The 25,298-nt window shown below is 52.2% G+C and overlaps 1 protein-coding gene across 1 annotated transcript in view; it reads right to left on the reverse strand.

The window, feature by feature from the left end:
• KRTCAP3 (keratinocyte associated protein 3) overlaps nt 1-25,298 on the reverse strand; it is a 96,116-nt gene that overhangs the window by 65,617 nt on the left and 5,201 nt on the right. The window contains exons 2-6 of the mRNA XM_075582825.1: nt 14,849-15,033; nt 4,182-4,241; nt 3,173-3,373; nt 508-642; nt 179-283 (exon numbers count right to left, since the gene is read on the reverse strand). Coding sequence (XP_075438940.1) covers nt 200-283; nt 508-642; nt 3,173-3,373; nt 4,182-4,241; nt 14,849-15,033 — 665 coding nt within the window. The 3' untranslated portion in view covers nt 179-199. The remainder of the gene's footprint in view (nt 1-178; nt 284-507; nt 643-3,172; nt 3,374-4,181; nt 4,242-14,848; nt 15,034-25,298) is intronic.

Here is a 25,298-nt window from a genome sequence, read left to right on the forward strand (position 1 = left end):
CTGCCAGCACTGACGTCACATCCGTTTCATTTCTGTCTCCACAATCCATTTTTGCCCCATCACGAATGAGGTGCCACTAAGGAAGTTTCACTTCAATAAACCATTATCCCAAGGAGCTCACAATCCACATTTTCCTGCCTGCAAGATAGCGGTTTGCCGTCTCACACAGAGCCGTTACCTCTAGGACAGCCCCCTCTGGCTATGCTCTGGCTTCGATCAGTTGGTGGGTCTCTGGTCTCAGACCTTCCTCCGACTTGCCCTTCCCGGCCTCCTCCTCCTGCAGCTGAGAGAAGAGACCAACATCACAACCTGTGCGTTACGACGCCCTCTCAGGGGCCAAAAGACAGATGACAGCCCAGTGGGCGAGAGGTATTCTCTGTCACCCAGTCTGGGGGAGAGGGCCTGAGTCACCCTACAGTGGGAGGGACTGGCTGGGTCAGTGGTCCCCGTTGTCGCTGGGTGTGAGGCACAGACCGTGTCCCTTAGAGCCGCTATCTCCGTACATACCCTCTCTCGGAAGTAGGTTTCCCCGCAGGGCCCGATCCCTCGCAGTATAAACGCCACCACAGCGCAGCGTATGGACAGCGCCGCCTCCACCGCAGACAGGAACATGGAGGGAAACCACAGGGCGAGCGTGGTGTCCTGCGGAGACGGAACAGCGCAGAAACACACCGTCACTGCCAGAGGGCTCGGAAAAAATGCATGTGTTCTAAAGTGAAAGCGCTCAGCAATCCAACACCGTGTCTCAGTCCCATATAGGTTCGAAGGACACACACACACACACACAGTGACACACACACACACACACAGTGACACACACACAGTGACACACACACACACACACACACACACACACAGTGACACACACACACGCACGCCAGATTCTGGGCCGGAAGCCTCAATAGAAACCGTAACATTCCTGAGATACCCCTTGGGCGTCAGAGTGGTGACAAAAAGGTCACCACTTAGCTGGAGGGCTTAATTAAAAAATGAGGCTCATGTGAGGACCTCTATTCTACAGAATAACATTTAGACATTTGTTCTCGTTGCAAGGACACAGATGTAATAAGCCGGACAATGGAGGTGGGCAGGGACCGATGTCCGTTTATCACTCAGATTAAGGAGCACGCCGGTCAGAATTCGCATCATTACATCCAGCAAACTCCCCTGAACCCATTGATAGGACTCTCGTGTGTCCAAGTATTATGGCCATAAAGTTATGAGGAGATAGTGTCATATTTTAAGCTTCGCAAGAGAGGAGTTTCTTTTAAGTTGTATAACGGTCACCCCCGTAGCTGGTAGGGAGGGGGGGGGGGGGGGGCGCCTGTGTGTTTCCATAGGGAAACAATACTACATCAATCTCATCAAACTGCAGTCTGCGGTCTGAATATCTCCTTCTGAGGCAGCTCCTTCCCATGCTTAATATGAAAAGCAGAATTCAGCAAGGTGTGTTCTGGGATCAGACACAGGAACTCTCTTCTTTCCTGCGCTAGTGACCTCCCTGGGAAAAACCTAGGACCTATGATAATGTACTTGCATAGTTGATGAGGTTGGAAAAAAAAAAAAAAACACGAGTCCATCGAGTTCAACCTATGCTAATACAGAAGAGAGATACTTTATCCGTACTTACAGTATACCGATATATACAGTATACGGATATATACAGCACACTGTATAGGGATTTCTGTTTATGTTTTAGCCTTTTAAGAAACTGTTCTCTATTTATTGTAACTATGTTCTTGTAATCCGTTTATGAAATCTAAGCACTGTCTTTTTGTATTAAAGCCAAACTTTAATAAGTGATGCTTTGGGCTCTAAATTAACTGGTTGCATGCTTTGTAGACGGTAAACAACATTTGTCGGACACATTTTGCTACAGCAGATGTGTGTGTTAAGTGCACAGGGACCTTAGACTCTGCAAATTTCATATGATATTTCTTTGGTGGTGGCAGCGTACAGATATGGTTCAATGCGTTAATACTGACCTCTTACACGATTGCAAAGTACCTTGCGGAGGAGAACGGCGAGTTGGTTAGCGTAGCCGTGTGTATTAACCCTGGCTATACATCACGAGCGTGCTGTTCGTGGCAGAGGGTATATGGGGACAGATTTAGGGGAGATATTGTTCATGTGAGGGAACTTTGGGAAGGTAAAAAGTGGGCCGGCTAGATAGCTGTGTATTAACCCTCGTCCCGTGTGCAGGTCACGTGCTCACAGGCGTGCCGTACGGGACACAGTAATGGAGAGGAGTACACGCACACTATAATATGGTGCTGGAGGGGGATACTTATCTGAGGCATTTATGAGACTTTGAAACTACGCTTTGATAAAGCGCCACCGGCGAGACGCGTTAGAGGTTTCCCTTTAATTAGGTATGATGCCTCAAATCTTTTGTTATTTTCCATTTTTGGCCCCCAGTTCTCTCTTTCTTCTAGCTGTGCTCCTTGGTTTCGGTCGTATGCATTCAAAGTTATTGTGCCAGAAGATACAACGTGTCAGCAGTAACACACACAGACACACACACACACACAGACACACACACACACACACACACACACACAGACACACACACAGACACACACACAGACACACACACAGACACACACACACACACACACACAGACACACACACACACACAGACACACACACACACAGACACACACAGACACACACAGACACACACAGACACACACAGACACACACAGACACACACAGACACACACAGACACACACAGACACACACACACACAGACAGACACACACAGACAGACACACACACACACAGACACAGACACACACAGACACACACACACACACAGACACACACACAGACACACAGACACACACAGACACAGACACACAGACACACACACACACAGACACACACAGACACACACACAGACACAGACACACACAGACACACACACAGACACACAGACACACACACAGACACACACACAGACACACACACAGACACACACACAGACACACACACACAGACACACAGACACACAGACACACAGACACACAGACACACAGACACACAGACACACAGACACACAGACACACAGACACACAGACACACAGACACACACACAGACACACAGAGACACACAGAGACACACACAGACACACACAAAGTGAAACCCCTTTACCCTCCGGGAAACTCACATAGATCCGAGTGGTGTCGAAGGGACACTCGTTACTCATGACGACGGAGCGAGTGTCTGCGGGCAGGACGGTGGAGTTGCAGCCCGAAATCAGGTTCTTCCCTCCATTAGCGACGGTGAGAGAGACTGCGAGGACCAGGCCCACGAAGCAGGCGGCCGAGACCAGGGAGTTCAACAAGGACAAGATCAGCAGACACCAATGCTGCAGGGAAACCAGAGGGGCCAGCTCAGCGGGGGGGGGGGCGCAGGCCAGCTCAGCGGGGGGCGCGGGCCAGCTCAGCGGGGGGGGGGCGCGGGCCAGCTCAGCGGGGGGGGGCGCGGGCCAGCTCAGCGGGGGGGGGGGCGCGGGCCAGCTCAGCGGGGGGGGGGGCGCGGGCCAGCTCAGCGGGGGGGGGCGCGGGCCAGCTCAGCGGGGGGGGGGCGCGGGCCAGCTCAGCGGGGGGGGGGCGCGGGCCAGCTCAGCGGGGGGGGGGGCGCGGGCCAGCACAGCGGGGGGGGGGGGCGCGGGACAGCTCAGCGGGGGGGGGGCGCGGGCCAGCTCAGCGGGGGGGGGGCGCGGGCCAGCTCAGCGGGGGGGGCGCGGGCCAGCTCAGCGGGGGGGGCGCGGGCCAGCTCAGCGGGGGGGCGCGGGCCAGCTCAGCGGGGGGGAGGGGGCGCGGGCCAGCTCAGCGGGGGGGGGGGGGGGGGGGGCGCGGGCCAGCTCAGCGGGGGGGGGCGCAGGCCAGCTCAGCGGGGGGGGGGCGCGGGCCAGCTCAGCGGGGGGGTGCGGGCCAGCTCAGCGGGGGGGTGCGGGCCAGCTCAGCGGGGGGGGCGCAGGCCAGCTCAGCGGGGGGCGCGGGCCAGCTCAGCGGGGGGGGGCGCGGGCCAGCTCAGCGGGGGGGGCGCGGGCCAGCTCAGCGGGGGGGGGCGCGGGCCAGCTCAGCGGGGGGGCGAGGGCGAGCTCAGCGGGGGGCGCGGCCAGCTCAGCGGGGGCGCGGCGCCAGTCACACGGTCTCTAGGCGATCTCTTACCATCGCGGCCCGGCCGAGGTTCCTGGACGCCAGGATCGCACATATTCCAGTTGTGATGCTCTGCAGGGGCAGAAAGGAACGAGAAAGTGAGAGACGGAATCAGACGGCGTGGGACAGTGCGACTGTCACCGTACCGCAGGGGTGACCCTGCACCCTCCGGGGGAGGGGGGCCCAATCGGCACCATTCCAGGGGGGGGGGGGGGGAAGGAAATCTGCACCCTACGGGGGGGAGGGGCCTCAATCTGCACCCTCCAGGGTGATTTCAGTCCAAGACGTTTTAGGGTAAGCTTTTGTGATGAGTCCTACACCTATGAATGTATAGTTGTTTCACCCCCAGACTCCCAGTAAGTGTTTTTTCTCCTGTTATTTGTAACTCACGGCGTGTACGTCTGTTTCTATGGAATAAATTACCATTTGTTTTGCTCAGCGATATGAACCCGGTATAGAAGGTGTCCCGTGGCCTGGTCTCCCGTGGCAGGCTTTATTAACTGGTGGCAGCGTGTGGAATCATTAAGCCCACGTTGTAAAATCCTGCGGGGTCTTATAAAAGAGAGAGAAACTCGTAGATTGTGAGCTCTCAAAACAAAAAGGTAACGTACACACGTTTTACAAGGCAGAGAAAGCACGTTCTCGTTTGTCACTTAGCTTAGCGCCATCAGGCGAATATGGACAGATGGTGAGTTCGGTACCGGGACCGGGCCAGGATTGTTGTCCGGGGTGAGAGCTACGGCTTACCGACAGACGGTCAAAGACACAGGTTGAGGAGGATTTAGAAACTCGTGGAGCACGCGTTGCTTCACCGGAGGGGGATATACCCTCAGCTGCCACAAGTTAACCAGGGGCGCAGGATGTTATGCCAGCCTGGTAGAGACGCAAGGACATGGGGAGGGAGCAGCATCAGCATGGATATTGTTGGGGAACCGGTTCCAGGGAGTGCAGCAGTGGTAGCCCCAGTGGCTAATAGACTCCCCACATCTGGACTTGCCGCACTTCTTGCCTCATGGAGGGGGCTTCCCTGGACGAAAGTCCGGTTGATTGCGGCCACACAAGGGACATCAGCCCCGCGCTCCCATCTGGATAACGGGGAGCAGGCCATCCCCGAGTGGACCAGTCCATCCCCCAGAGTGGAGCAGTCCATCCCCGAGTGGAGCAGTCCATCCCCGAGTGGACCAGTCCATCCCCGAGTGGACCAGTCCATCCCCGAGTGGACCAGTCCATCCCCGAGTGGACCAGTCCATCCCCGAGTGGACCAGTCCATCCCCGAGTGGACCAGTCCATCCCCGAGTGGACCAGTCCATCCCCGAGTGGACCAGTCCATCCCCGAGTGGACCAGTCCATCCCCGAGTGGACCAGTCCATCCCCGAGTGGACCAGTCCATCCCCGAGTGGACCAGTCCATCCCCGAGTGGAGCAGTCCATCCCCGAGTGGACCAGTCCATCCCCGAGTGGACCAGTCCATCCCCGAGTGGACCAGTCCATCCCCGAGTGGACCAGTCCATCCCCGAGTGGACCACCACAGCTTGGCAAATTCGTTGATGGCACGGACAAGATTAAGTTTCAAAGAATTTAAAAACCCGTCAATGTCACAGGTGCCAGAACGGGACGACTGGGTTCTGCGTTTCACCCAGTTATTGTCTGGCGCGGCCAGGGAGACGCTCCAGGCTATTCCCGCGGAGGATGGCAATGACCATGCGTCACGTGGAAGCCCTGTTACTTACCCAGCATGCCCTCACCCCAGCAGCTTACAGAGGCAGGTTTAGGACAGAGGAGAGACGCCAACGGGAATCCTACATGCCGTTTGCGTCCCTCATGGCATTGCATGGGACACAGTGGGTGGAGGGATATGGTGCTTCCAAGTACCACTTGTTACTGGACTTAATGTTTCATGAACAGCTATTGCAACAGTGTCCCTCGGCTGTGAGAAAGTGGGTCTTTGACCGTAAACCAAAGACCTATGTGGAAGCTGCGAACATGGCTGACGATTTTGTCACCAGTCGGGCAGTGATGCGCAAGAAAGGGGCTACCCAGGATACGGCCACACCGGCCAAGAGAGCCAAAAGCACCCCTCAGTGGAAAAACAAATCTGCAGAGAATGGAAGTGCAAACAAAGCTGTAGAATTCAAAGACGAGAGGAGGTGCTACTAGTGCAACAGGACTGGTCACATAAAGCCAGACTGTCCGGACCGTGCAAAGTCCGGCACCCCTTCACAGGGGCAACGCTCTCCAGCTGCGAGGCCGGTCGCCCGTGTGCGACTGGCACACACAGATGAGCCAAGTGCAGACGTCGAGCCAGCCCAGCAAGGGACTTCGACGGAAGATTCTGCAACTGCAGCCTGTGACAGCCGTGGAGACATCAGATTGCACCGGTCGGGTTGCAATCCAACGATGTTCGGCAAAAGCATTTGTGCCAAGTGACCATTGGAGATCACCAAGCAGCCGGCTTGCTCGACTGCGGTGCCACTGTTGCCCTAGTCCGACCTGATATGGTCCGGCCCGAGGATTTGCTCCCGGGCACCGGTGTGCAAGTGACCATGCCAGACAGTGGACTGCAGTCCATACAGGTTGCCTGGGTCTTTCTTGATTGGGGTGAGGCAGGTGGGGGTATTGCCCAGGTTAGATACAGGCAGTCCTCGGTTATGCAACGGAATCCGTTCTGGAAGTAGCGTTGGATAGTGAAACCGTTGTAAAGCGAGTCCCATGTTAATCAGTGGCGGTGAGCGTTGGATAATGGCCTATAGCGTTGTGTTGGATATGCCATTCATTGTAAAGTGAAACGTTGGATAGCCAGGACTACCTGTACTGAGGTTCTCCTTGGTAACGACCTGGGGGCACGTTACATGCATTTTTACGGCAGAGCTGGCTCCTGTTGCAGCGATTACTAGGAGTCAGATCAGGAGTTGCACCTGAGGATTTTGCCATTCCCCTGCATTTGAGGGGTCTCTAAGGATGGCCATGGGGGATGTAATCTTGGGGGGCGACTTTAATACGGTATTAAATGCCCACATGGATAGATCAGGCCCCTTGAGGACAAAGAGCTCAGAGAAGTCGTCTACTTTAGCCAAGTGCTTAAAGGAGAACCAGCTGGTGGACATATGGCGGGAACTTCACCCTCTAGATAGGGAGTATACCTTCTATTCTAACCCTCACAACACGTACAGCAGAATCGATCACTTCTTCGTTTCTAGTAGACTGGTCCCACGGATCTCCCAGGCTGGGATCCACGATATTTCGTGGTCTGATCACGCACCTATAGAGCACCCAAATTAGCCTAGATAAACCGGGAGCAAACTGGAAGCTCAAAGAGTCCCTCCTTAAAATCCCAGAGATATTGAGTACGGTGAAAGGAGAGATAGGTCAGTTCTTTGGAGAGCATTTGGGAAGCGTAGTCACCCCTGACACGCTTGGAGGCGCACAAAGCAACATTAAGAGAAGAGGGCTATTAATACTGCAGCAAGGAGAAAAAGTGAGCAAAATAAAAAAATCCTAGAGCTGCAGGCCAGGCTGGGAGTTCTCTCCTCTCAGCATAAACAGAGCCTGGATCAAGACGCCCTTAGAAACGTGAGAGACACCCAAATAGAACTGAACCTCCTCCTAATATCCCGGGCGGAAACGTCTCTGAGCTGGTCAAAGAGGAAATGTTATGAGAAGGCAAACAAGCCAGATACCATGCTAGCTAGATTATTAAAAGAGAGAATCCAAAATTTCAACATCCAGGCTATTAGGCTGCAATTGGGGGGGATTTCCGCCAACCCGAAAACATAGTGGGGGAATTAAAAAAGTTCTAGGAAAAGCTTTACGACGGGAACAAAGTGGCACATAACAATCCTACTAAGAAAGCTATGAAGGACTTCCTTCAGAGTGCGGACCTTCCCAGACTTGGTGGCCTGGATAAGGAAGTGTTGGGGAGGGACTTCTCCTTAGAGGAGCTATCGGATGTCATTAAGAATCTAAAAACCCCTAAAGCCCCCGGGGCCGGGTGGCTTCTCGAATTTATATTACAAAAAATTTAGTAAACAGCTGGCTCCCCACCTCCTCCGTATGTTCAATGCGGTGCCGGCGGGGACCCCGTTCCCGGAACACATGCTCCAAGCGTCTATCTCCTTAATCCATAAACAGGGAAAAGATCCGTTGGACTGCAAGAGCTACAGGCCAACCTCCCTTATTAACACTGATGTGAAGATATATGCGAAATTGCTGGCCAACAGATTGAGGGTCATCCTGCCCAGGCTCATACACCCAGATCAAGTCGGTTTATTAAGGATCGGCAAGCCGCAGACAACACCCGACGAATTACTGATCTGATAGAGATAGCCCATTCAAGATCATTACTGGTTATGGTGCTAAGCCTGGATGCCGAAAAGGCATTTGACAGGATAGACTGGCCCTATTTAGAAGCTACGCTGGGAGCATTTGGGTTAGACGAGAAATTGATAAGCTATTTTTGCATTATATTCGGGGCCCATCGGCAAGGGTTACCCACCAGGGATTCCCTTCGGATCCCTTCAAAATAAAAAGTGGTACGAGACAGGGCTGCCCGCTTTCCCCGCTCCTCTTTGCGCTATGTATGGAACCTCTGGCAGCCCAGATCCGTAATAGCAAAGACATTGAGGGTATTACGTTGCGGAATCAGACGCACACAGTCGCACTGCATGCGGATGACGTTTTCGAAACCCCTCACTTCCTTACCTAACCTGTTCGACTTATTGGGAAGGTTTCAAAATAAACCAGGTAAAGTCGGAAGCATTAAACATCAGCCTTCCCAAGCAGGTAGAAAAGCTGATCGAGCAACTTCAATTAGCAAAAAATATATATACATCAAGTACCTGGGTGTTCACATCACCAAGGACTATAAAAGTCTATATGGCGCAAACTATTCAAAAGTAATCCAAACCTTACGAGGGGACATTGGCACGTGGTCCGACAAACGGATCTCATGGATAGGTAAAATATATATAGTGTCAAGATGAATCTGCTGGCTCGCCTTCTCCACCTCTTCCAAACTCTCCCAGTGCCACTCAGACTGAAGGGCTTCCTCTCGCTTCAGTCTGCAATCTCCAAATTTATTTGGGGTGGTAGGAAGGCTAGAATTAAGAAGCAGATTCTGATGAGACAATTGGGTAATGGGAGGGGGGGGGGCTAGCGGAACCTTGCTTGTTATCTTACTATAAGGCGGCTCAATTATGCCAAATCGTCCAATGGCACTCAGCCCCAAATTCGAAAAGAAGCTTGTTCCCCATTGGAATTAAGCAACCTTATTTGGCTACCCAAAACGGCAAGAAAGAATGCCATGTTGCCGATCTCCTCGGTGGCAAACTCCTTCTCCATCTGGAATGCAACAAAATCCAGGTGCTCATTGGCATACTAGAATTCGCTGATGACCCCACATTGGGGCCACCCGTTGTTTGCTCCAGGTTTAAATAATCGCTGACTTTTCTAATTGGAAACAGGAAGGAATTGGCAGACTCAAAGATTTGGAGGGTCGTAGGGGGATCCAAACATTTGAACAAATTAGAGCCGACCAAATTGTACCCCAAACGGACTTTTAGAAATACCTCCAGATCAGAGCATTCTATCAGAAGAAGTTGAATCCAAAGTCTAATTTGACCAATTTCGAAAAGCTCCGTCGGAGTGGGACGAATACAAAGGGACTTACATCGCAGATATACAGAGAAGTGATTGGTTCTGGCCCCGAAGTTACAGAAAAATGACAATATATGATACAAATGGGAGGCTGATCTGGGGGAGACCCTGGACACAGAGTCCTGGTCAAAAATAGTGGGAGCCACCGCAAAGAGTTCTATATGCACGACATTAAAGGAGAACGCATATAAGGTCCTAATGGAGGTGGTACCTCACCCCGCTAAAATTATCAAATTTCCTGTCAGGTTACTCCCCATTGTGCCCCAAGCAATGTGGGGAGCAGTCAGATTTGTTACATATGCTGCGGTCCTGCACCCACATCGCCCAGATTTGGAACGATATTCGAGATTGGCTTACAAGGATCCTTGGCATCCAAATTCCGCCAGACCCCTGGCTATTCTTACTGAATAGACCAGCAGAGGGTATAGCCAAAAGCATGAACAAACTTATAGCGCACTTTGCCATAGCGGTGAGGGGCGAGATCGCAGCAGTGTGGAAACAGAACACAATTCCTTCAATTACAAAAATTCGGCACAAAATGTGGTATATGTGCCCGATGGAAAAATTGACGAGTTTAGTCAATGACACTGGCGCAATTGTCCTAAAGATCTGGTCGCCCTGGCTGGCACAGGCAGATATCCCGGGGGTGGAAAGGGCCACAATCTGGCTCTGATAGTTATAAGTGCCTTCTCCTTTGATGGTGCTGGGCTACCTGTGCCGATACTCGGCCGGATCCAGAGACACTAGCCACCTTACAGGAGCTGGGCTGAACCTTCTCCAACTCGGCTTTAACCATGCGGTTCTAACGTCGACCGGGGTGCGACGCGGGTGTTGAAGCGGCCTTTTCTCCCCCCCCCCCTCCTTCGTCTTACCCCCAATGTGTCGTTTACCTTTTTCTTTTTTATCACTCATTGTTCTTATTATGTTGCCTGTGTTATGATATGTTTGGAATATGGCCTCATGTACAGACCAGTGTATGTATAGTGTCTGGAGGCACCAGTGTATGTATAGTGTCTGGAGGCACCAATGTATGTATAGTGTCTGGAGGCACCAATGTATGTATAGTGTCTGGAGGCACCAGTGTATGTATAGTGTCTGGAGGCACCAGTGTATGTATAGTGTCTGGAGGCACCAGTGTATGTATAGTGTCTGGAGGCACCAGTGTATGTATAGTGTCTGGAGGCACCAGTGTATGTATAGTGTCTGGAGGCACCAGTGTATGTATAGTGTCTGGAGGCACCAGTGTATGTATAGTGTCTGGAGGCACCAATGTATGTATAGTGTCTGGAGGCACCAGTGTATGTATAGTGTCTGGAGGCACCAGTGTATGTATAGTGTCTGGAGGCACCAGTGTATGTATAGTGTCTGGAGGCACCAGTGTATGTATAGTGTCTGGAGGCACCAGTGTATGTATAGTGTCTGGAGGCACCAATGTATGTATAGTGTCTGGAGGCACCAATGTATGTATAGTGTCTGGAGGCACCAGTGTATGTATAGTGTCTGGAGGCACCAGTGTATGTATAGTGTCTGGAGGTACCAATGTATGTATAGTGTCTGGAGGCACCAATGTATGTATAGTGTCTGGAGGCATTGGGTATTGGAATCTGTATATGGGACCAATAAAAATTACTGGCAAATTCCACTAACCCAGGAGGCAGGGAGATGTCAGCTTTTATCTCTCCAAGTGGCCTCTATGAATTTTTGGGATGAAGAATGCCCCGGCTACCTTCCAACGCCGGGTCAATAGGTTACTGGAAGGGATGAAGGGTTTCGCACGGGCTTACCTGGATGGCATCGCTGTGTTCAGTAACTCATGGGACTCACATTTAGTGCATGTAGCTGCGGTGCTGAGTAGGATCAGGGAAGCAGGGCTGACACTGAAACCTGCCAAGTGTCTAGTGGGTATGACAGAAGTATTGTACTCAGGGCATTGAGTGGGTGGGTGCAGGGCACCTTAAGCCCGAACCAGCTAAGGTGGAAGCGACATGGTGATCCGGAGCTGAGGAGATGGGTGGCACTGGAGAGGGAGGTGTGCGCCCCGCTAGAGCTTAAGGATCTAATTTGGTATCCTAAATCTAGATTAAAGGAACTAAGGGATCCACTGATCTCGGTGCTTAACTCACTATCGGTCTGGGATGCGGCTAAAAATAATCACTCATTAACCTCAAAACATACTCTTATGACTCCCCTATATGGAAATCCAGACTTTGCTCCAGGGTTGATCGGTAAAAACTTCACACGTTGGCAAAACTTGGGGCTGAGAAGGCTAAAAGACCTGGAGGGGCGAGACACGATCAAAACATTTGAGCTTTTGCAGTCAGAAACGGAGCTACCCAACACAGAATTCCTTAGATACCTCCAGGTCCGGGCATTTTATAACAAACACGTGAATAGACCACCGCTAACTAATTTTGAGAAGCTCTGTGATCGGGGAACCGATACACGGGGACTCATCTCTGCTCTTTACAGGGAAGTGGTAAGGGTAGACACAGACGGCCCACATAAAACAAGGTTCATGACACAATGGGAGACAGACCTGATGGGACAGTTAGAAGATGAAGACTGGACTGCGATCTTTAAAGCTGCGGCCAGTAGCTCGATCTGTACGACGTTGAAGGAGAACTCATATAAGGTATTATTGAGGTGGTATATCACCCCAGTTAGATTGGCTAAATTTGTTGCGGGAACTTCCCCGCTCTGTCCCAGACAGTGCGGGGAACGGGGAGATCTGGTGCACATGCTGTGGTCTTGTCCACGAATCATACCCGTCTGGACTCAAATCAGAGATTGACTACAGAGGATATTTTTAGGCCTCAAAATTCGTCTAGACCCATGGGTTTTCCTATTAGGTAAGCCCACAGATGAGGTATCTAGATCAGGAAATAAACTAATAGCACATTTTGCTACGGCGATGAGGTGCGAGACCGCAGCACTGTGGAATCAGAATGCAATTCCATCAATAGACAAAATCCGGAACAGAATTTGGTTTGCTTGCCAGATGGAAAAGTTGACAAGTTTGGTCAACGACACTGGCTCAAATTTCCAAAAAGTCTGGTCGCTTTGGTTGGCCCAGACTGACATCCCGGGGATGAGCAATGCCTCCGTCTGGCTTTAATAGAATCATGTGGGTTTTCCTTTGACGGCGGGCGGAGCACACGGAAGGAAAGACATTTACCCTAAGTTCAGGACAGACTGAGGAGCACTACGTGCCCCCCCCCCCCCAGGCATCAGGCTAGGTGCGGTAGTGGCAAGTGATGATTGGAGCCATCAGAAGCGAACTAGATCCAGTGGAGAACAAGACGGAAGCTGCCTTCTTTACATACCTTCCTATACCCCCCCTCCCCCCCCCCAGAACCCACTGCCTTCCTCCTTCCCTACTCCTCTCACGTCTACCCTTTCCCATGTTAGTATAGATGTTGTATGTCCTACAACCTACCGCAAGGTATCAATGCAATAACGGATTGTAATATCTTTGTAAAAACCAATAAAAGAAAGTTACAAAAAAAAAAAAAAAGGTGGAAGTGACAGTGCAGTGGCCGGTTCCTAGGACCAAGAAGCAGGTCATGGATTTTTTAGGCACCGCCGGCTACTATAGGAAGTTTGTCCCTCAGTACAGCGCAGAGGCTAAACCCCGGACTGACAACCCAGAAGCGACTCCTAGTTCTGGTAGCCTGGTCTCCCAGAGTGACAGGCGCGCGCACCCCCCCCCCCCCGATGTGCACAGAGTGACAGGCGCACAGAGTGACAGGCGCACAGAGTGACAGGCGCACAGAGTGACAGGCGCACAGAGTGACAGGCGCACAGAGTGACAGGCGCACAGAGTGACAGGCGCACAGAGTGACAGGCGCACAGAGTGACAGGCGCACAGAGTGACAGGCGCACAGAGTGACAGGCGCACTAACACACCCGATGTGCACAGAGCGACAGGCGCGCACACACATACCCGATGTGCCCAGAGCGACAGAGGCGCACACACACACACACAATGTGCACAGTGACAGGCGCACACACACACACAATGTGCACAGAGTGACAGGCGCACACACACACACACACACACAAAATGTGCACAGAGTGACGCATAGACCCGACACACAAAGTGACAGGCGCACGCACAGAGTAATACACAGACCCGATGTGCATAGTCACACACAATGCGCACAGACACACACACACACACAGACACACACGTTGTGTAAGTGGGGATATCGAAGTGCGCACATTGCCCGTTACATCAGTAACATCCCAAGATGGAGACATTTCGATGCCACAAACTCTTTCCTGTGCAATAAAGAAGAGTCTTCATGCAGCGGGGGCCATGCAGCGGGGGCCATGCAGCGGGGGCCATGCAGCGGCGCCTGCACACTGCGGCAAAGTGACGCGTATCTCAACCCAACGCATCACCGGGGGTCATACCGCAACCTGGAACTGGATAAGTGTGTCCACAAAGGGGACACACGCGCGCACACACACACACACACACACACACACACACACACACACACACACACACACACCCCTTCTAGAATTGTAACAACTGCATTAACACTTTTGCTTCCAAAGGGGACAGCGCCGCGCGGCCCCCCGGACAGCGCCGCGCGGCCCCCCGGACAGCGCCCCCCCCCGGCCCCCCCGGACAGCAGCGCGCGGCCCCCCCCGGACAGCGCCGCCCGGCCCCCCCCGGACAGCGCCGCGCGGCCCCCCCCCGGACAGCGCCGCGCGGCCCCCCCCGGACAGCGCCGCGCGGCCCCCCCCGGACAGCGCCGCGCGGCCCCCCCCGGACAGCGCCGCGCGGCCCCCCCCGGACAGCGCCGCGCGGCCCCCCCCGGACAGCGCCGCGCGGCCCCCCCCGGACAGCGCCGCGCGGCCCCCCCCGGACAGCGCCGCGCGGCCCCCCCCGGACAGCGCCGCGCGCCCCCCCCGGACAGCGCCGCGCGGCCCCCCGCGGCCCCCCGCCCCCCGCCGCGCAGCATGCAAACGGGTTGCATGACCCTGTGCCAGAGGAAGTGTCCCACCCCCTTCACTCACCAGCAGGCCGGACACCACGGATATTATGTTGGCCGCAAAGTATTCTGGGCTCACCCTCTTCTCTGCGTTTGTCACGTGCCGCAGGACTGTGCCGTGAACGATGGCTCCCACGATGAAGTTAATGTGACCAACAAAGATCAGCGCAATGCCAGCTCGCATCAACTGGCGCGGACCCTTCCCCAGATCTGAGAGAGGGAAGACACGAGGGCAAGAGATGGTTTTACCGGGGGACGGTCACACAGGGGACAGCTCCCATCAACTTTCAGGGACCCTCACCCAGGTCTGAAAGAGGGGACACAAGGAACAGAGACCCTCCTACCTCTAATCAACCCCTAACTTCCCCCCACCCACCACACACACACAGATCTATCCATCTACCCCTGGACACTACCTGCTACTCAGACATCTCTCTTCCGACTAGCATGGTCCCAGCCGCGCCAAATGTATCAATAGTCCAGCCGGGGAGATCTTCGCAGCCCTATTGGCCTGTCCTTGACACCTGACTACTTGCCCCTGTGCACTATGGGGCTTGTAGTCCCCGCGAAGCTTTATCTCCCTAATGGCCTCCTCACGCTATTGCATGCGCCACTTGGTAATGGACGCCGGGCTCCCTTTGCGCATGCGCGAACCTCCACGAATGCCCCGTTTCCCACAAGATGGCGGCGTCCTACTGCGGGAGCCGCCGGAGCCTCCAGCGAGCCAGTCGCCGGCTCACACCTGCCTGCAACGCTGCCCATGGCGGGAAGTGCGGGGGACCGAAGGGGGAACCCAGGCCACATTCTCCCCATGGTGAAAAACCCAACGTCCCCACTTGGGAACATTGTAATATACACTCTGTACAATCTTAACACACTATGCTATTTACACAATAAACTCTACATGAGGTTATTCATCCGAGTAAACATCACGATAATGGAGTGCATCTTAGCCTGAGACCACTGCTGAGCCTCATAGTTAGGTGCCCTAATTGTGTCATATGTTACCCGGGTTGGAGGGTACCTAATGCTCTGGCTTCTGCAAAGCTCTTCCTCTACTCCCACTGGGAAGTAATGCACATAGTCCTGAGGCTCAGCCTCTCCCATAGAGGGTACAAATGTCTCTGAAAAGTCTCTTGGTGGCACAAAGCAGGGACTTCTTGGATCCAGAGGTTGACTCACTGGAGCCACCCTAGTAGGCGAGGTTCGTCTGGGCTCTTTACTCGTAGCTCCTCCGGGAGGTGCTCCGTGACTTCAGAGTACCCTTTGAGAGGGTCCTTCCATAGGATCCTTTACGGTTTCATTCACCGTCTGCATGATCATGGTTGGTCTCAGAGATAGTTTCAGTTATAGTCTTTGCTAACTTCTGGATTGCTCTGGCTCACCGTCCAGTGGTGTAGCCGGTATCCCTGGCTCGTCGTCTCCCACTTGTGAATAGGCAGTAGATGGTTGCGATGCCAGACCTTTAGCCGGCCATCTGCGTCTTTTATGCGGTAGACCAGGAGACCCGGAATCTGTGATTGAACTTCGTAGACCCCATCGCGCCAGAATTCAGCCAGCTTGTATTTACCGGGGATCCCTAGATTGGAGAACGGCGTCTCCAGGACGAATTTCCCAATGGCGGACCTTATGGTCATAGCTCCATTTGTTACCGGCATTTAGATGAGCAGATGCTTTTCTCCGCTAATTGGCAAGCTCGTTGTACGTACTTGAAGTGCATCCAGTGGGGTACCCCATCGGTAGATACCCTTAGACGTATGTATATCCACCGGTAGCTGTGCTTCTCGCCCGAACATCAGAAAAGTAGGGAGTGAACCCTGTGGATTCATGGCAGGTGCAGTTGTAGGCATGCACCAATGATTCCACGTGTTAACTCCACTCGCTCTTCTGAGAGCCCTTCAGGGTACCGAGCATGTCGAGGAGAGTCCGGTAGTTTCAGAGGGCCGCCAGCAATCTGTGGCCAGTGGCGTCCAGTTTGGCGGACATCAGCTGATTGTTATCCGTCCATACTTCGAAGGTGACGCCATGTAGGTAATCATGGAGTTTGTCCACGATTGCCCACTTGTGAGCTACAAATTCCAATTTGTGGACGGGATAGTTCTGCTCACTGGCAGTCAGACTGCAGCTGACATAGGCCACTGGTCGGAAGCCAGCCGGGTACTTCTGGTGCAAGACTGCCCCCAGGCTGTTGAAGCTTGCATCTACATGAAGAATGTAGGGCTGCTCGGGATTGGCATACGCAAGAACGGTGCCTTCGTTAAACCCTTCAAACCGTTGAACGCTGTTTCACAGGCGGTTGTGCACTTGTCGCCAAATGGAATTCATGCAGAAGTGGCTTTTCGGACGGTATCCTCTGGATATATTTTAAGAAGGTTGTTGAGGACCTTTGTGTGGCGAGGAGAGCGTTAATCAGGCCTAAATAAAAAGGTATAATACCCGGCTGATTAACCCCAACTCGCATTGGGAATGAAGGGGTTAAAAATGTTTGCACTGCACTGCTGTATTTGCCCTGTCCCAGCCTTCTTAACCCCCATTTGCAGGCTATTCCCTGCCTGCTGTAATAGAAGTAAATGCAATGTGTGCTATATTCTTTTGAAGAACACAATGGCGTTGTGAGCGCTGAAGCCAGCGCTGCTTGAAGAAGCGTGGCTGCGGTTTAGAGGTCTGTTTGAAGTATGGGTATCCATTTCTATCTATTTGACCTCGTAACCACAAGTCAATTGAATAATTGGCTTGCGGTTAAATTTGAAGTACCTCGTTAGCCCCGTAACTTGAAAGGCAGAAAGCCTATTGCCGTGGGAAGTAGGTGAACTTGGCTCCCACAAGCCAGCATTCCAATTAAGGGGCTAACTCAAACGGAGGCACCCAGCACCCTGGTTTTTGGTGTGCAAGTATAAGTAAATAAAACACAAACATACATATAAAAATTACAGCTGTGGTACACCTAGAACATGTTTTAATAAAGGGTGTAATACTGTGAATTTAAAATGTACAGGCAGGAACAGTTTCTGCGAGCCCGGGAGAAATCCTTTGGCATGTAAAAATGCCGGGGGTGAATGAGCTGAGGGTATTTTCTTTCCTGCACTTCAAAAGGGGTCCCGCTAAGCCGGAGACCCTCAGTCTAGCGAAGTGACAGGTGCTCTGAGGCTTTTCATCCCTAAGGTGTAAACAGGGCCGGAATCCTGATAAGTGCCAGATCCCGGGTCATTGTCACCTTGGGGCCAAACCCCAGACTAAGGGGCGCCAGAAAAAGGGTGTGTCCCAGGTATGCCAAGTTGCATGGGTGTCAAGCCGACACATGCGCTTTGCAAACCGGAAAGCCTTTTTGCCCGGTTTTGCAAACTGTGGGCAAAACGGATATAGGGTGAAATATTCCCACGGAGGGATTGGGTGTGCATGTTAAGAATAGACTGGAACACCCTATAACGGTGCCCGCCAGACTCTCCCCAGTGTGTTCCAGATACGATTCATGTGACTACGCTTCGCGCAGGACTTCGTTCAAGCACAGTGGGAGCGGTCCCAGTACGCAAGGGGTTAATACCATCGAAACCAAGAATTTACCCCAAATTTCGGAATTCGTTAGCTCTGGGGACTCCCGAACGAACTTCTTTGATTTGGCAAAGTTATGAGATCGGCATCTTGCGATCTAGCCAACGGGACCTTTAAACAGAGACTGCATTTCTTGCGCTTTCTTGCAAAGGACATTTTATTTCATTTCCCCATCCCAGTAAGTGTTGTATTTAGAAGTTGTCGTGTGTTTGTCTAGCAAGGAAATAAATGACAATTTATTTTGCCTCCTTGTTGTGTTCAATCAAGAATCCCAAAAATATATAAAAAAAATTTTTTGATAAGTTCTGGCCCACCATGAAACTTTGCTTGGCTAGAATACCCCTCCACAAAACGTTGATAGTATCCACAGAACCCGAGAAATTAGTGTAGCTCCATGACGTTCTCTGGTCTGGGCCAGTTCACCACGGCTTAGAGACTTTGGCAGGGTCAGTGGCTATTCCATCCGCGGATACTATGTGTCCCACGTAGGTCATTGAAGTGCGGCAGAACCAGTATTTGTCCAAGGACAGCTTCAAATCTTCTTGGCCCAGTTGATCCAGCACTTTTAGCAAAGTTCCTCATGTTCTTTGAGGGTCTTACCGAAAACCATTATAATGGTCCAGGTATACTAAACATTCCCGTGGATTCATATCGCCGATGGTCTTTTCCATCAACCGCTGGAACTTTGCGGGGGCACCACAAAATGCCTTGGGGCATGCGGGTGAATTGGGAGAATCCAAGGGGACATACAAAGGCCGTCATCTCCTGATCGTCGGCGCTCATTGGTACCCGATAGTACCCAGATCTCAGGTCCAGTACACTGAAACACTGGTTTCCCAACAGCGCATTGAGGAGTTCAATCCGCAGACGAGTGTACTGATCGGGTACAGTGCGATTGTTAAAGGTCCGATAGTCCACACATAAGTGGACCGCCCCATTTTTTCTTCCAGACCACCACAATTGGGGACGCGTAGGGGCTACGGGATTCCGTCACTATGCCCGCCGTCTCCATCTCTTGTAGAACGTCTCGCGTCTTCCACATCCTGGGGAGTGATGTGATGGGACCGTTTCCGGAAAGGAGTGGTATCACTTAGCCGGAAGGTGTGTTGGGCGTTTCAGCTGCAGCCCACATCCATTTCGCTAGTGGAGAAAACTTCCTGTCCTGCTTCCAACTCTGCCATCAGTTGCACCCTCCACTCGGCAGTCAGGGACAAGTCGCCAAAGTCAAATGCTAGCCCGATCGGCGGTTCTTGTACCCCGGCAGTATTCGCTTATGCGGCTATCGTCTCAACGGGAGTAACAGAATATATTCGCCCCAGTCTTTGCCCGTGGTCGAAGGGCATGGGGTAAGGGGAGATGTTTTGGACGAACACCTTGATCCTCCTCGGCACCTCGGAGGTTCATTCCCGCACTTCGGCCACGAGCTTGTAGCCTCTGTGTGCGTTGTCCTCAGGTGTACTCTCTAGAGAAAAGAGATGATCGGCCTCGTCCCGGTCCAGATAGCAGCACGTTGCGGCCATGCACTTCTCTGCCCCTGGTGGAATCTCTGTTAACCCTGCTTCGAGGTTGTAGAGGATCCCGTGCCCCTCTTCCGCTGATATCTTGCAACATTCTTCATGTAACAGGATGAATTTCTAGAGCAGACAGGGGTAGTTCACCGGCCTCTTGCAAGTACATGCGAATTATTGCCCACACTATATTGTTGTTGGTCCCCAAGATGATAGGGGAGCTGGGATATGCTTGAGGCTCGGGACATATTAGGGCCTCAACCTCCATGGGGTGATGCTTGCTCATATTCAGCTGGGGTATGTCCAGCCGAACCTTTACCACGCCTTCAATGGGGTAGTCCTCGTGGCTTAGTCCCCGCAGCTTCATCTCGTCCGCCGACTGCAAAGGCAGATGTTTAAGATGTTGATCATAAAAACGGCTGATACACAATGGTCACTTGAGATCCAGTGTCCAGCAAGGCCTATGCGTATATACCTTCCATAACGACACGTACAAGGGCGGCCGGTCCTACACGACAGCAAGCGTCCGATGGTGTTACGGTTGTGCTCGCCACAAACCTGGGTCGGACCGCGGGCTGAGGTGGGGTTGTATAAGCACCAACCTTAGACCGCGCAGGCTGATCCGGATTGCGCAGTTCGTAGTCGTACGTAGCAGGGTCAGGACTGGAGAGATCAGGGTAAACGTTTTCAAGCAGGCGTTCGGCAACAGGTAATCAGAAGTTCCCCGCTTCAGCTTAGGTGCGCGGGAGTGGACTCTGCGCGTGCGGCGACCATGGCCCATGGTATTGGTCTCAGGAAGTGAAAAGTAGACTGAAGTGGGCACACCGTCAGGCAGCCATAGAAGATCAGTGCTTCAGCGCAAGAGTCCTCCGCTTCAGCGCAGGAACCAGGACACGGCCTCTGCAATAGAGAATGAGCAGCAGGCACAGGTACCAGGGAGCTGAAGACAACACTGAGGAAACCTCCGCTTCAGCACAGGAGACAGGAACAGACCGCTGCGTGACACTAGCAGCCGGTCTCAGGAAACAAGGAGCTGAAGTAAACAAGGAGAGTACTCCGCTTCAGCACAGGAGACAGGAACAGAACTCTGCGTGACACTAGCAGCCGGTCTCAGGAAACAAGGAGCTGAAGTAACCAAGGAGAGTACTCCGCTTCAGCACAGGAGACAGGAACTGACCGCTGCGTGAGACTAGCAGCCGGTCTCACGAAACAGGGAGCTGAAGTAACCAAGGAGAGTACTCCGCTTCAGCACAGGAGACAGGAACAGAACTCTGCGTGACCTAGGGAATAGAACTAGAGAGATTAGTACACAACAGAGCCAAGCCATAGGGCTTGTGGCAGAACACTCGGTGACATCCAGGAAGGACTATGCTCGGCAGGGGAGGATTGTGGGGGATGCAGTACTTAAAGGCCAGCGGGCCAATCCCCGGAGGAGGGTGTGAAGGCACTGCTCCAATGAGTGAATACAAGCCTAGGTTGCAGTGATAGCTTGCACAGCTACAGTAGATACCAGAGGGAGTGTTCCAGGACTGCACAGGTCTGTGAGGCAAGGTAAGCAGTAAACTGAGGTGTGGATTCCTTACAGATGGAGGGGTTGTGTCGGGATTGGCCGCTGTCGCACTTTCGACGGGCGGGGAGGTTGTTTCGGCGGTCTAAGCGTTGCAGATCATTGACTTGGGATGGAACGTTCCAGTGGGAGTTTTTTTTCTGCGGACAGTTCCGCGATACGTGACCCTTCTGGCCACAGTGGAAGCAGGTGACGCCACTGAGGTCAGCCACAGTCCGGTAGGCGATACCCATTCAGAGGTGCGGGTGGTTGGCGTTCCCATAGACAGATGACTATGATCGACTGGCTCCGGGCTAGGCCCTGGCGTGAGGTTACTCTGTGACCCATTAACGATAGGTGCCTCTGGGGCCACATCTGAGGCGAAGGTGACCCTGGGGAGGGGCAGCTCGTCCCTGATGGGAGTGCTTGTGGTTGGGACTGGGGTCCTCCATCCCCCGGAGAGATGGGGAAAGATGGACGCGTCAGACTGACAGGAGGCTCTACGGGGTGTCTCTAAGGTAGAGTTGGAAGTGAAGGCCATCCGGGGCAGGGGTGAACCTACAACCGAAGTGCTGCTCCTCTGGAGGGGGCAAGGGGTATGTATGAGTTCAGCCCGATAGGGGGCGCCAACAGAGTCCCGGGGTAGAGGTCAACGTTATGGCGGCCAGGGCAGGGTATATCACTGGACAGCCCGTGGCTGGAGCGTCCGGTAAATACAGGGCCCTTGGAGCCGCTTCTTCGCATAGGTCACGGCCGGCAGCCACTGGGAATATGGTCCGCTTGTGCGTAGTGTCATACTCACTCCCTAAAACCCGTGCAAATGAGCATACAGTAATATTTCCGATAGATAGATATAGAAACGAAAAAAAGAAAGCGCCCGAACCTAGTGCAATGTGTCTAAAATAACATTTAATAATCCCCCAAAAAGTCCAATAGTATAAAACTCACAAAGAACAAAGAAATAAGAGCGTTTTATGAGATAATACTCATGCACCAGTACTGGAACTCTGCTCCTCTGCTCACACACCTCTTGGTAACACCCGATCAAACCCCTCTGAGCCCCCGTCCAGCAGGAACTCAGGGAGCAGCCCGGCCCTGGTAGCGTCCTCCAGGAACAATCCTTGTGTTCATTAGTTCCGGGCAGGGCTGGATATTGCGGGGAGCTCTACAGAGGCAGCTGTCAGCGTCTAAGAGTCCAGTATACCGAGTGGTATGGTGTAACGCGCTCTCACTAGCAGCATAATGCTCACCCTACGCGTTTCTTCACATTAAGTGATCCCCTGATGAAATCACTTAATGTGAAGAAACGCATAGGGATTTTCCGTTTCTGTACAGATTGCTGGGAATTTCGTTGGTTCCATACAGAAGGCTGCCAGTATCCCGCATAGTGCGACTATCCATTTTGGGATTTTTAGCTTTGGGACAATGTTCTTTACGTTTTTTGGGGATTTATTAATTGTTTATTTACTCATTAGCTATTCCATATAACCTATAGTTTATCCCAAAAGTCTGCAATTACCTACATACAATTATTATTCGGAGACAGAGACAGACATTGTATGTCTTTATTTATATAGCGCCAGTAATGTACATAGCACTTCACAGTAGAAATAAATGAGGTAATCAAATAAATAACAGATAATATAAATAACAGATCATGGGAATAAGTGCTTTAGACATTAAAGTAACATTAAGGAAGAGGAGTCCCTGCCCCGGGGAGCTTACAATCTAATTGGTAGGTAGGGAGAACGTACAGAGACAGTAGGAGGGAGTTCTGGTAAGTGCGTCTGCAGGGGGCCAAGCTTTATGTATCGTGTTCAGAGTATCCACAGTGCTATTCATATGCTTCTTTAAGCAAGTGTGTCTTAAGGTGGGTCTTAAAGGTGGATAGAGAGGGTGCTAGTCGGGTACTGAGGGGAAGGGCATTCCAGAGGTGTGGGCAGTCAGTGAGAAAGGTTTAAGGCGGGAGAGGACTTTAGATATAAAGGGGGTAGAAAGAAGACATCCTTGAGAAGAACGCAAGAGTCTGGATGGTGCATAGCGAGAAATTAGGGCTGAGATGTAAGGAGGAGCAGAAGAGTGTAAAGCTTTAAAAGTGAGGAGAAGAATGGAGTGTGAGATGCGGGATTTGATCGGAAGCCAGGAGAGGGATTTCATGAGGGGAGACGCTGAGACAGATCTCGGAAAGAGTAGAGTGATTCTGGCAGCAGCGTTTAAGATAGATTGTAGGGGAGACAGGTGAGAGGCAGGAAGGCCGGACAGCAGGAGGTTACAGTAATCAAGACAGGAGAGAATGAGGGCCTGAGTCACAGTTTTAGCAGTCGAGCAACAGAGGAAAGGGCGAATCTTTGTTATATTGCGGAGGAAAAAGCGACAAGTTTTAGATACGTTTTGAATGTGAGGGGCGAATGTGAGAGAGGAGTTGACTGTGACCCCTAGGCAGCGTGCTTGGGCTACTGGGTGGATGATCGTAGTTCCAACAGTAATGTGGAAGGAGGTAGTAGGGCCAGGTTTGGGAGGAAGTATGAGGAGCTCTGTTTTAGCCATGTTGAGTTTAAGGCTGATATAGCAGAGAGACATTCAGAAACTTTGGTGTGTACAGCAGGTGTAAGGTCAGGTGTTGAAAAGTATATTTGTGTGTCGTCAGCATAGAGGTGATAATTAAACCCAAAAGATGTTATTAGGTCACCTAGAGAGAGTGTGTACAGAGAAAAGAGAAGAGGTCCCAGGACAGAGCACTGGGGTACCCCCACAGAGAGATCAATAGAGGAGGTGTTAGCAGAAGAGACACTGAAAGTACGATGGGAGAGGTACAGTAGGAGGAGATCCAGGATAGAGCTTTGTTCAGAATACCAAGAGTATGGAGAATGTGAAGGAGAAGAGGGTGGTCCACTGTGTTAAATGCTGCAGAGAGGTCGAGTAATATGAGCAGTGTGTAATGACCTCTGTCTTTGGCAGCATGGAGGTCGTCGGTTATTTTAGTGAGGGCTGTTTCCGTGGAGTGAGCAGTGCGGAAGCCAGATTGTAGAGGGTCTAGGAGAGAATAGGTGTTGAGAAAATGGAGCAAGCGAGAGAATACAAGACGTTCAAGGAGTTTAGAGGCAAAAGGCAGGAGGGAGACAGGTCGATAGTTAGGACAGGTAGGGTCAAGCTTGCTGTTTTTGAGTAATGGTATGACTGTTGCATGTTTGAAGGAGGATGGAAAGGTTCCAGAGCAGAGGGAGGAGTTAAAAATGTGTGTAAGCGTAGGGATTATAGTAGGAGCAAGAGGTTTTAGGAGATGGGAGGGAATGGGGTCAAGAGGGCAAGTGGTAGAGGGAGAAGAGGCGATCAACAGCGACACATCCTCCTCTGAGACAGTGGAAAAAGAGTCAAGGAAGGCAGGAGGAGAGTTAGGATGAGGTGCAGTATGGGAGGAAGAAACAGAGGGGATGTTCTGACGTATGGATTCCACCTTTTCCTTAAAATAGTCAGCAAAGTCCTGAGCGGAGATGGAGGAAGGAGAGGCAGCTGAGGGTGGTTTGAGTAGAGTATCAAAGACAGAGAACAGTCGGCGTGGGTTAGACGTGTGCATGTTGATTAGTGCAGAAAAGTAGGCTTGTTTAGCTTGCGAGAGGGCAGAGGTGAAACAGGATAGCATAAATTTGTAGTGAAGGAAGTCTGCGAGAGTGTGAGACTTCCTCCAGAGGCGTTCAGAGGAACGAGTGGAGGAACGCAGCATGCGCGTGTGGGAATTTAGCCAGGGTCTGGGGTTAGAAGGGCGAGGACGGCAGAGAGAAAGTGGGGCATGAAGATCAAGAGAGGAGGATAGGGCAGAGTTGTAGTTCCTGACCAGGTTGTCAGGGTCTGAAGCAGAGCTGAGAGAGGAGAGG

This window comes from Ascaphus truei, unplaced genomic scaffold (assembly GCF_040206685.1).
Source record: "Ascaphus truei isolate aAscTru1 unplaced genomic scaffold, aAscTru1.hap1 HAP1_SCAFFOLD_257, whole genome shotgun sequence".
Lineage (NCBI taxonomy): Eukaryota > Metazoa > Chordata > Amphibia > Anura > Ascaphidae > Ascaphus > Ascaphus truei.